The sequence below is a fragment of the Chaetodon trifascialis genome, chromosome 5, assembly GCF_039877785.1.
Source record: "Chaetodon trifascialis isolate fChaTrf1 chromosome 5, fChaTrf1.hap1, whole genome shotgun sequence".
NCBI classification, from domain to species: Eukaryota; Metazoa; Chordata; class Actinopteri; order Chaetodontiformes; family Chaetodontidae; genus Chaetodon; species Chaetodon trifascialis.
Window position 1 is genome coordinate 7,256,036 of NC_092060.1, and position 12,168 is coordinate 7,268,203.

The 12,168-nt window shown below is 42.0% G+C and overlaps 1 protein-coding gene across 1 annotated transcript; it reads left to right on the forward strand.

The window, feature by feature from the left end:
• The first annotated feature begins 88 nt into the window (after positions 1-88).
• slitrk4 (SLIT and NTRK-like family, member 4) lies at positions 89-6,367 on the forward strand. Its single transcript, XM_070962528.1, has 2 exons — positions 89-1,465; positions 2,358-6,367. Exon 2 carries the CDS (start codon positions 2,400-2,402, stop codon positions 4,989-4,991), a length of 2,592 nt encoding a protein of 863 aa, XP_070818629.1. The 5' UTR covers positions 89-1,465; positions 2,358-2,399; the 3' UTR covers positions 4,992-6,367.
• The last annotated feature ends 5,801 nt before the right edge of the window (positions 6,368-12,168 follow it).

The following is a 12,168-nucleotide window of genomic DNA, read 5'->3' on the forward strand; positions in this document are numbered from 1 at the left end:
CTCTCTCTCTCTCTCTCTCTCACCTCCCTCCCTCTTCTTCCTCCTCCTCCTCCTCCTCTCCCTCTACATCTCTGCATTCTCCTCTTTTATTCGTGTGGGAAGCTCAGTGAATGCGGCTGCAGAAGGAGCCAGCATACTTCTGCGCCTGACACGGATACTGTTCTGTCTTACAGGAGGGAGAAACACAAGCTTGCTTTCCTCTCTTCTAACTCGCTTCACTTCCTCCGACTGGATATTTTTGGCTTTAACAATCCCCGCAATTCCTCTCCAAGTTTATTTTCATGACATTTTGTGTGGACCGATGGAAGCGGGAGAAAGCGCGGAGTTTCCAGCTCCTCACTCGCACCGCAGCGGACTAAAGGCTGAATAACTGCATTATTCATTTTTACGCACCGGTTTCTGTTGTCTTGACTTGTCTCTCTTGTTTCTCTCTGTGCTTTTTCGCTTTTTCTCGTCCGGGTGAGGAGCTTCGATACCCTCATAGCCATTCTTTTTACATTTGTCCTTTTTAAAATTCCCCTCCCCTTGGATGGAGACTGAAATAAGCATCTCTTTTGCCGTTGCGTGTAAATAAACTGATCGCTAAAGAGAAAATAACTGCTTTCCACAGCGTGAGAGTAAAGGACTGGATTTATGCTGCTTCGATGGAAAATAATATACTGATACAGTTAACCTGATGGGAGCGTTTTGGCTGCTTTTGCCCTCTGAAGCATTATCCCGGTGCGCAACTTCGCTCGAAACAAACCAGTATTTATTCATTGGATCGTTCGGGGTTGCTGAGCCGAGCTGAAGCCAGACGCGCAGTGTTGGACATCCTCTCTCCCCCTTTCTCCTCTCTCTGCTCACTTCATCCTACAGTTTGCCTCCCCTCCAAAAAAAACCTCTCTAAGAATGACGGACTTATTTCACCGCATCACCGACCACCTTGCGCCTTTTTTAACGCCTTGGAGTCGCCGGACGCGCTGTCAAGATCTCTAAAAGCTGTCTGCCTCTCTCTCTCTCTCTCTCTCTCTCTCTCTCTCTCTCTCTCTCTCTCTCTCTCTCTCTCTCTCTCTCTCTTTCTTCCCTTCCTCCCCGTCTCTCTTTATCTCTACTGCAACCAAATGAATGCTCTCCCATGGAGGTAGTACAACCGCCTTGGGGACCGAACGACCAGAGGGGTGATTTTTCCAAGCAAGAGGAGCCTGTCAGCAAGAGACGCATCGGGTGAAATCGGAGCCACCCCCCCGCCCCCCCCTTCTTTCTCTCCATCTCCACCGCACCCCCCTCCAGTGTGCCTGGCTAGGGTTGATATACAGTAGCCTGCATGGGGATATAGGGGCTGGAGAAACCTTGTTGCGCCCCTACAACTGTCTGCGTTCTACTTCTGCTTGGAGGACTGTTTTGCGCACGTCTCCATCCATGTCTCACCAACGCTGCCCCGTGTCTCCAGAGGGAGCCGCATTCATTACCACTTCAGCTTTGAGTAAGTCCAGTTTATGTAGATTTCATCTAAGTTCCTTTTCAAATGACCCGTTTTTTTTTTTTTTTAAATTTCGGTACGTCCGGATCAGTCTTCTTTCGTTTTCTACTTGGTGTCAAATGTGGAAAAGAAACGGTTGTCTATGTGATAAAAATGCGTGCCGCTCAAACACTCGCAATATGTCAGCAGTGGGCACAGTCCCAATTCTTCCTCCTCGCCTTGCTCTCACAGTTGTCTTCCTAAATAACCTGAATGTGCTGCTTAGTGGTGCTGGTGCTGGCTTCAAATGAGACCCCCATGAAAAAGAGAACTGCAGCCGTTTGACTTTGATTATGTTGAATGTGCTGAGAGGGCTCTCTCAGACATTTTTCAAGACGCTGCTTCTTGCTTTGGATGTCAGAATAAGATGCATCTGCAGCGCTTCATGGGTTTGAGTCATTTCTGGAGCAGGTACTTTTCCAGCAGTATTGAATAGTCTGCTTTAAGCATTTGTGTTGTCCAGTGATTAGGGCGAATCATTGTGCCAAAGCCAAAACTAATCACTGCAATGATTCTAATAAAAAAAGCGCAATCATTAGAAATGTGCTCATTAGCATGACCATTGACAAATTATGATAGTGTATATATATATACACTATACACTTTTGTTTTTTTTTGCAGCTTTTAGACTTTAGGAAACAGAAGAAGTGATGAAATATTGTAATATCAGTATCATCAATATCAAATATGCATTTTGATGGTTTGCTTTCTGTGTGCATGTGTGTGTGTGTGTGTGTGTGTGTGTGTGTGTGTGTGTGTGTGTGCGCGCGCACACATGCATCTCTGGACTTGTTTGTGTAATGTGCGCCTGTGTGTGTGAATGCTTGTGCATGCACCTGTCTTTTTTTCTCCAAAGGTTACTAAATGGTTTTCTGGGGGAGGATTTCTAACCGGCGAGATGCTGCTCGTACTCCTGCTGGCAGCCTTTTCTTCTTCCATCTCCGGCTCCCTCTCCTCCTCCCTCTCCTCCCCCTCCATGTCGGACGGACCCCAGATGGCAGACCCGTCCGCCTCGGACTTGATGGCCGAGACCTGCAGCGCTTGCTCCTGCATGTCGGTGGAAAACGTGTTGTATGTCAACTGTGAGAAGATCACTGTCTATCGACCCACGCAGCTCATCCCGCCGGCCTCGTCCTTGTACCACCTGAACTTTCAGAACAACTTCTTAATTATACTCTACCCAAACTCATTCCTCAACTTCACCCACGCTGTGTCACTGCAGCTGGGCAACAATAAACTGCAGAACATCGAAGGTGGAGCATTCATGGGGATGAGTGCATTGAAACAGCTGCATCTGAATAATAATGAGTTAAAGGTGCTGCGAGCAGACACTTTCCAAGGGATAGAAAACTTGGAATACCTTCAGGCTGACTACAACTTGATAAAATACATTGAAAAGGGAGCATTTAACAAACTGCACAAGCTAAAAGTGCTCATCCTGAATGATAATCTCATACAGGCACTTCCTGACAACATATTTCGCTTCGCCTCACTCACACATCTGGATATAAGGGGGAACAGGATCCAGAAGCTTCCTTATTTGGGAGTTCTGGAGCATATTGGGCGCATTGTAGAGCTGCAGCTGGATGACAACCCATGGAATTGTACCTGTGATTTAGCACCTCTCAAGGCATGGCTTGAAAATATGCCCTATAATATTTTTATCGGCGAGGCCATATGTGAAACACCAAGTGACTTGTATGGGAGGCTCCTGAAAGAAACCAACAAACAGGAGCTTTGTCCCATGGGAACAGGAAGTGACTTTGATGTTAGGATGCCACCCGTACTGCCTGATAATGGGCAGTCACCCTCCAAAATGTCCCCAACCACCGTGGTTCCCATAGCTACAAAAGCACCAAAAACCACTGACTCATCTAAGATTTACGGTAATGGTATTGTGGCTGGTTTACCCCCTTTTGGAAGAAATAGCCAGATTGTTTCCTTTCAGACACGGACTCCTCCATTGTTGTGTCCACAGCCCTGCAGCTGTAAAGCCCACCCCTCTGACTTTGGCATCAGCGTCAGCTGTCAGGAGAGGAATATTAAAAATTTAGCTGATCTCATTCCCAAACCCCCAAATGCCAAGAAACTTCATCTGAGTGGAAATTACATACGTGACATTAGCCCAACTGATTTCCAAGGGTTTGAGGGTTTAGATTTGCTACACCTTGGCAGCAATCAAATTGTCACAGTGCAGAAAGGTGTGTTTGCTAACCTCACTAACCTGAGGAGACTGTATTTGAATGGAAACCAGCTTGAACAGTTACACCCAGAGATGTTTTTGGGCCTCTCAAATCTGCAGTACCTATATTTGGAATACAATGCCATAAAAGAAATCTTAGCAGGCACATTTGATTCCATGCCGAACCTACAACTCCTGTATCTCAACAACAACGTTCTGCGGAGTCTCCCTGCCTACGTGTTTGCGGGTGTCTCTTTAGCCAGACTGAATCTGAAAAACAACCACTTCATGACCCTGCCAGTGAGTGGTGTCTTGGACCAGCTGCAGTCACTGACCCAGATAGACCTGGAGGGGAACCCGTGGGAGTGTTCCTGCGATCTTGTCGCCCTCAAACTCTGGCTAGAGAAGCTAAGTGATGGAGTGGCTGCCAAAGAGGTGAAATGTGCCTCCCCAGTGCAGTTCTCCAACATAGAGCTGCGCCTCTTGAAAAATGAGATCCTGTGTCCTAAGCTTGTTGTGAGACCGCCGTTTATTCTCACCAGCGCCACCCCTATTTTGACCTCAGTGTCACCTGCCGGAGTTGGCAAAGCACCACCAGGAGGGCCTGTGCCTCTCTCCATCATGATCCTAAGCATTCTTGTAGTGCTTATCCTTACTGTGTTCGTGGCCTTCTGCCTTCTTGTCTTTGTCCTGAGGCGGAATAAAAAACCAGTGGGCAGGCAGGAGGGCCTTGGGAATCAGGAGTGTGGCTCCATGTCCTTGCAGCTCCGCAGACACAGCCACAAATCCGGCAAAAAAGGCTCCATCCCGGGAGATGACTTGGGAGCTGAGACGTTCATCCCCCAGACCATCGAGCACATTGGCAAGAGCCACACCTGTGGGATCGGACGCTCTTCAGACATGGATGCCGGGTTCAAGTTTGCAGACTCGCAGAGGCAGAAGATCATCCTCCGGAACACCGCCGACAAGGATAAAGACTCGCTTTCCACCCTGGAGCGCAACAAACGCCTCAGCACCATCGACGAACTTGAGGAGTTCCTTCCCCACCGAGAGCCCAGCATGTTCATCCAGAACTTCCTGGACAGCAAAAGAGATTTCAACAGTATAGGGATGGGCGGGTACGAAATCCGCTACCCAGAGAAAACTCTGGATAAAAAGATGAAGAAGTCATCGCTGATAGGTGGGAACCACAGTAAGATCGTGGTGGAGCAGAGAAAAAGTGAGTATTATGAGCTGAAAGCCAAGCTCCAAGGAACGCCTGATTACCTGCAGGTGCTCGAGGAGCAGACTGCTCTGAGTAAAATGTAGGGATTGTTGTGTTTGATTTAGTGCATTGATTACACACATACACAAGGAAGTCAGACACACATACAGGCAGACAGACAGCCAAACACATCTGCCTTTCTCTGGTTCCTTCTGGCCACACACACAAAGAGACACACACACACACACACACACACCATTCAACCCCCCAGATCTCTTGCTTTCTGTCTTCATCTCCCTCTCTGCAGCCACACATGCACACACACTCCCACACACAGCAAAAAAGTGCCTTCTGGAAATCCTTAATGACCAATGCAGAGATGGACAAAATGGCTCCACACTACAAAAGCTATTACTAGAATCAGCGTGGATCTGTTTCACAGTAAACGACCTTTTGGATTATCCATGCCACGACATGTACGAATCCCACATACATACCACAGGACACCCTACAAAGCAACCAGACAGTCATAGTATTTTTTGCTGCTATTGAAATGGGTACTTCTCTTTCTTATTTTTGTTGTTCTTGTTGTTCTTTTTCTCTTCTTTTTGTTTTTCCAACCAAATCAAAGGGTCTTGAAAACAGTGCTTGAGAATATACCTCGCCGTCTTCAACCCTTGTTTAAAAAAAAAAAAAAAGGAAAAAAAGAAACAGGAGGGCATGATAGTTGTTGTTCTTTTGCTACGGAAAGTATCCAAAATCTCGACTTCTGGGATGAAATTAACAGAATTGGGGGACTCAATGGATGCTACTTTGCTTTTGTTTTATTTGCGGGGATATCTGTTCTTGGGGATGCTCTCTGGAGTCGGCTGCAGACTCTCTGCCATCTTGTCTGGATTACACACTAGTAGCAGTACACCTGCTCTTTGCCAGGAGGCTGAACGGCTCCTGTTTTCCATTCATGGGAGTTGAAGGCACTGCAGAACTCTTTTGGGGAATGATTTTGTGACTTGTTCTCTTTGTGTAAAGAGCCATGTTAAATATAGTGTCTTCTGAATGGAGTTGTGTTTCTCTTCAAAATTGCTACTTACAGTAACTGTATGTTTTGGGTGAAATCTAACGGCACATACACTGTCAGAGGACATTGTTTCTGAAAAATGAAAAACCCGAGGATAAAAAATTACAAAGCTGCTTGCCATGTAAGCGTAACCTGGAATTTATTTTGTAAGTCTTACATTATTTGTATCTGTGGGACTGGTTTGTAAATTACAAAGAAGGACAAACACACACACACACACACACACACACACACACATACACACACACACACACACACACACACATACACACATACTGTACGACGGAGCATCATCATCAAGAGACTACAAGCCAGAATTGTCAAACAAACCGCTAATATGATTCAATCGATGACCCACCTCCCCTTGTCAGCTCTCAATTCGTAGTTTAAAAAAAAAAAGAATTTAACAATATAGTTAATTTATTTTTCTATGCAGGATTATTTAAAGAATTATTGGTATTATTTAAAAAGAATAATACACAAAGAGTGGGAAGGACTTGACGAATGATGCATCAGAGCTAATTCAGGCCACCAGAAGTGACTGTTGAGTCAATTCAAGGGTTTTTGTTTCTCTCAGTTTACTGAAGAACTCGACCTGCTGGACGAGGGTTGTGAAATGTGATCTGTGATGTTTCCTTTGAATTGTGTCACACGACAAGCTGAGAGGCCTGATAGAGTCTGTGAAGTTTCAAGCAGTTTCCTTATTCTTATATCTCCCACAGTATCTTGTAAAAGGTTTCTTATTAACATTATGCAACCAAAATAAATGTGCATTAAACTTGATATGGTTCCAGAATTGTTGGGATGGGAATGGAGACATTCGCGGGACGAGGACGGCTGCAAATTGAAGCTCTAAATTGTCAGACCTGGGCAGAATCATATCATAAAAACACCATGTGCAATATTAGTAAAACGCTCAGTCATGATGGCTTCAAATAATTTTGTTTAATTTATTTAGTTTGAGGTTATATTGTCAAGACAGGTTCTACTTCAAAATTCTTTTATCAACCTAACTCTATCTGGTCCTTATTTAAAAAGTATTGTTACGTTAAAAATATGAGTGTTTATTGACATTACAAATGAATAGAATGTATCTTGGAAAGTATAATAAATACAATTTTCTATCGGTCATAAATCTCCTGTATATTGGTTAATTTTCTCTTGTATAATCATGTTGAAATCAAGGTATTAAAATCAGCACCTATTTGCACTGTGTCCCCCTATTTCTTTTAGTCGACATGGTCTCAGCTCTTTGAAGCTGCTTTACTTTTAAAAAAAAGAAGGAAAGATTGTTCCATTGAAACTGCCAACTCCTTTATTCCCCACTTAGAGTTTTTCACAGAACAAGTTGGATTGTCTGACAGCTCAGGGCTGGACAGACTCCGGCTAAAGTGACATACTGTTTTACTCGTTTTGTGCATGTACAAACACAAGCTAGCCTTCAAGCATAATATATGTTTGCTTAGACTGTTTAGTCTGAGGAATCTGGCTGTGGAAATTCTTATTTGTTCCACTTAAGGCTATGAAACAATTTGTACTTTTCCACAGAGTTAATAACCATTGGTGTGTTTTCATTTTGTTTCTGAGCTAAAAGCTTCATTTAAGCACAAGTTTAACTCCATCTAAACATTTCAAACTTAGGAACATCATTTAAACAAGTTTTTTGTGCCATTGGTCTGGTTTCGATCTCCTTTTGATGCTCTAAAAATGTTAGAAAGGCAGATTTCAAAGATGCTGTTTTACCAAATGTTTCCTGTGTTCATGTAGCCTCATCCACATACCTATTGTTTCTCTCTTTCTGTTGCTTTCATCTCCAAACAATCCAAATTTGCTCTTGAATTGTCTTTTTTAAAAGCTTTTTCATCGCTCCGTCTGTTTTTAGACACCAATCAAACATTCATGCCTGTTCCACTTTAGGGTTAAAAATTCAGATTTCCTGTTTCTCTGTTAATCCAACCTATGGGGCTTTTGGGAAACCGAGTAGCAGAAAGTATGACTCATCCAGACGCCAGAGAATTGTCCTCATTAATTATTAATACCCTTGGCAGTTATGAACTAAAAAAAAGGATGTGAGGGGTATGAATCTGATATGTCCACCGCCTCCAGACCCTCCCTCTCTCTTCGCCATCCTTCCTCCTTCCCCCGTCACATTTTCGGTCAGAGCAGTAATATCATTTGGATACTTTAAGAACACTCAAATTGGCTGCAAAATTGTCTTTTCAGACCAACATTTTACTGCAGTGACTTGGCTCCTGTGCAGGTTTTTGTTCCTGGAAACTCCAGGGGTCCTAGAGGGGCTATCATGGCATCACCAGAAATGGGAGAAATTGTTTATTTTCAATTCAATTGAACTCACGCTGCGTTATTACACTGAAAAATGTACAAAATGTTTTTTTCTCTCCTCTCTGCTATTTATCATCTTGCCTGCTGTGGAGACAGTTATGCAAATCTGGGCTGACTCCTAAGTATAAAATCATCTCTGTTGTGCCTCATAGTACATTCTAATGGGATTGCTTGGTGAAATGCATGTCTGTTAGTTGGGATCTGCAATGGGGTGTATTGGAAAGCACTGCTGGAATAGGAGGGTGGCATGCATCAAGTTTACAATTGGCCACAAGGGGTGCTGTGAGCTAAGAACACAGCAGAGAGTGTGACATGGTGTGACTGGACTGCAGGAAGATGACTGTGGTTTCAAGGCTTTTAGAGGAGAAAAAAGAAAGAAAGGAAATGAATATTTTGTCATTCATTCTCTGTGAAGCTTTGTCTTAACTTTGCTTCTTTTTCTGGGAATTTAAAGTCAAAGGGTCGAATATTCACATACAGTTGAAAGAAGAAGAATACTCAATACCTCATAACATTAGTTAAATACTTGTTTTTTTATTCCTTGTGAATAACAGGGGAGTCGTATCTCTACAGTGCTATAAATGTTTGGGACTTTAGAAAATTGAGGAACTGTCAACTAAAGAGTGCAACGGGTGATGGTTGATTAAAAACAGCAACAACATTTAGTCAACATTTCTAACCTCGTTATTTATAGTACCATGAACACATTTTCAAATTTAATTCTGTCGTGAACTACAGACATCTGAGCAATGATGCTCTGGCCTAGTTATTGGTGAGCAGATGAGCATGCTTTTGAATAGCCCTCGGAAGTCTTTCACACCAAAGTCTTCCAACAGCACTTGAACACAGCGTGACAATTAAAGTAAGTTAACTTAAAGATTAATTCAGTTTCTGAAAATGGACATTTACCCCAAGAGTTCACAGTTTAGTTACAATTTTCATATGTATGTATGAGGCAGTATACAATTTCATTTTACAACAATTAGTTTTAGAATAGTGAGAGAGGGTTGTCTGAGAGAGGCTTAATGAAAAAATATACACTGGTTGTTTACTGGAAATGTATTGGATACAAATGCTACCTGTGATTATTGTTTCATTAACCACTGTCCTCATCTCTATTCTACACATCTTTCCTGACTGTTTATCATTTGCACTGGCAGAGTTTCCTCTTCTTCACCCTGAATAATCCCTCAACTGTCCTCTCATTTTTAATTTCATTTCCTCCCTTTGCCACAAGTTTATCATTATTTGAAAAGGAGCAATGTACGAGGTATCTGTCCTTCACTAATAGCAATTACAGAAATGCCTTTCCTTCAGTGTTTGTTTGTGTATTGTAAAACAAATGTCAACTCTTTCTTCTTGTATTCCCGGACTTGTCCATCTATCTTTTTCCACTGAACAGACACTGGCTGAATTTATTTCTACGGTTAGCAGTCAGTTCTCTGTTATGGATGGTGAGGAAGAGTTTCAAGGTTTTTTAGTACATGAATGTGAGTTTTGAACCTTTTTTATGATTTGATTGATCTAAAGGTTCATCTATTTCACTTAAGAGTAGCTGTAGATATGAAACACTTCATCTGTAGATACAATTTCATGACCTCCCAAGTGATGGTTGCCATTCAAAAGTCATCCTGTCACAAAGGGATTCCACATTTCTTCACCTGTTTAACCCTGATTTTTATTCTACTATCCTTTGAGTGAAAGAATTTGAGGACACCATGTTTCTTGTACTGTTTTTATGGGTACAGTATGTTGAATGTTGAGGTAAAATTGAAGGATCATACCAGAATGTTTTAACTAGAAATCAGACACATATACTATTTTGTACCATTTTCAAATGCATGGTGTGCACTTTTACAGTATGTTTTCTCCAATTCCAGTCAGCCACTGGTTTCTTTTCATTTCTGTATGTATAAAAATCAATTAGCAGTCTTGAAACTTGAATGTGTTGTCTAACTTATGACAGTGAAGTTCAGGGTTATATATCATTGTAACGTACTGCAGGATGTGCAGTTTTACATGAGGATGTGTTTACTCATCAGGACAAGTACTGTACTATTCAACCTGCAAAAGTCTAACAGTATTATGTCTTCTGTGATTTTGGAAGAACATATCAGTCAATCTACTACTGCTGCTTCAATGTCCATGATTCTTTTTAAAAGCTGTCTTTTGTGCGTTCCCTAACATAATGAAAGTACAACACTTAGTCTGCAGACTGGTTGTAAAAGTCTTATAACCTGTATTTGTCACTGACAAAACAATAGTGCATACCTGATGTCCAGTGAGATGGATTCACAACTCAAGCAAATTTAGCGAGTCTAACAGATTTTTCCTATTGTTTGAGAACAAATGGAAACCAGTGATTGTCTTGAATAACAAACAATATGCATACATTTCTGAAACGCAGTGGCATGCTTTGAAAAATGGTGAGTTGTGACGTGACATGAAGTAAATCATTTATAATGAATGGTCCAAAACATATTAAACCACTGGTATGGTATGCTTTCCTGCACAACGTAATGTTTGTAATGACAGCCCAGATTTTGTTCCAACGATTATTTGGAACCAGTATTTTGTCACTTTCATACAGTGTTTCTGTTCGCTGTGGTAACCATCGTACATCTCTCACTATTGGTTCCTCCTTTGGTTCCAGTGCTTTGGCTTTCAGTGCTTGACTCATAGGTTTTCCTCTATAATCTCAGTTGTATTTCTGTGTTATGTGCTTTAATTACATGGTCATTTTCTATTTGACACCTTATTAAGCTGTAGGGGCACATTTGTAACAGTGGTGGCCCATGTTTGCTGAATACCAACAATGTGCTCAGGAATGGAATGGAGCTTTTCTGGCATCCGCTGTGGTCAGGCAGCCATTTGAGGAGGGATGAAAGGGGATGGCAGCTCCCTGGTTACTGCAAATTACTCAGTGCATCCCCAATGAGAGGAAAACAATGCCTCACCTCCCCACCAGCTGCCTCATTAAACGTGGACAAATCCACCAGTGCCGCTCTGTTGTAACTACTTGGCTGCCATTTTCACATCATTTAGTGACATTCATAAAAGCCCATCAGATGAAATCTCCTGTCACCTGTCTGTTGACACCATCATAGCCTCAGGGGTCAACCTGAAGGGTTCAACAAATGTAAATTGGACAAGTTGTCTTCCAGATGATTTGAAGAGGGGTTTGCATATGTTTCTTTCACCCCTAAAGTTAGGAAACTTGCATAACATTGTGCAAACTTTCAGCAGAGGCATGCCATCTTTTCACAAGACAGTGTTGTTAAAACTTACATTTCTCCTTTCCCCTGGCTTTAATTTAATGCATTGATATATTAAAGGACAGCACTCCAGTAGAATCTCAACCCCTCCAGGGCGACACCATTAAATTAATTTAATTTCTCAGCCAAATTTTGTTCTTTTTTTGTACCAACTTGGTCTGAAAAGGATAATGAGTTCCTGAACAAAATGAGATGTCCTCCTTCCAAAAAAGTGATACCTGCTCTCATAAAATAATTGAGAGAACTCAAGTAAAAGTCACTGTTCAATGATATTATTATTACCTGTCTATGAGGATAATACAAACAGTTATATTTTGTCTTTTGCTTTGAGTAAACATCAGGAAGCAATCATGGGATTTCTGTTATTAAAGCACAGTTTCATGCAGCCTGCATTCCTTTTCTCCTAAAGCATGAAGTTTAATTACCTTTGTTGAATGACTGACCATGGTTGGTGTGTTCACTTTTAATCCAGTGGGTCATGTTGTGTGATGGTGCTGGTGAAGTTTTCTGTCATGACCAAGTTAGTGAGCTTGGATTTCCATTGTGTAAGGATTGTGAAATCAATCATAAAGGAAATTTTTTTTG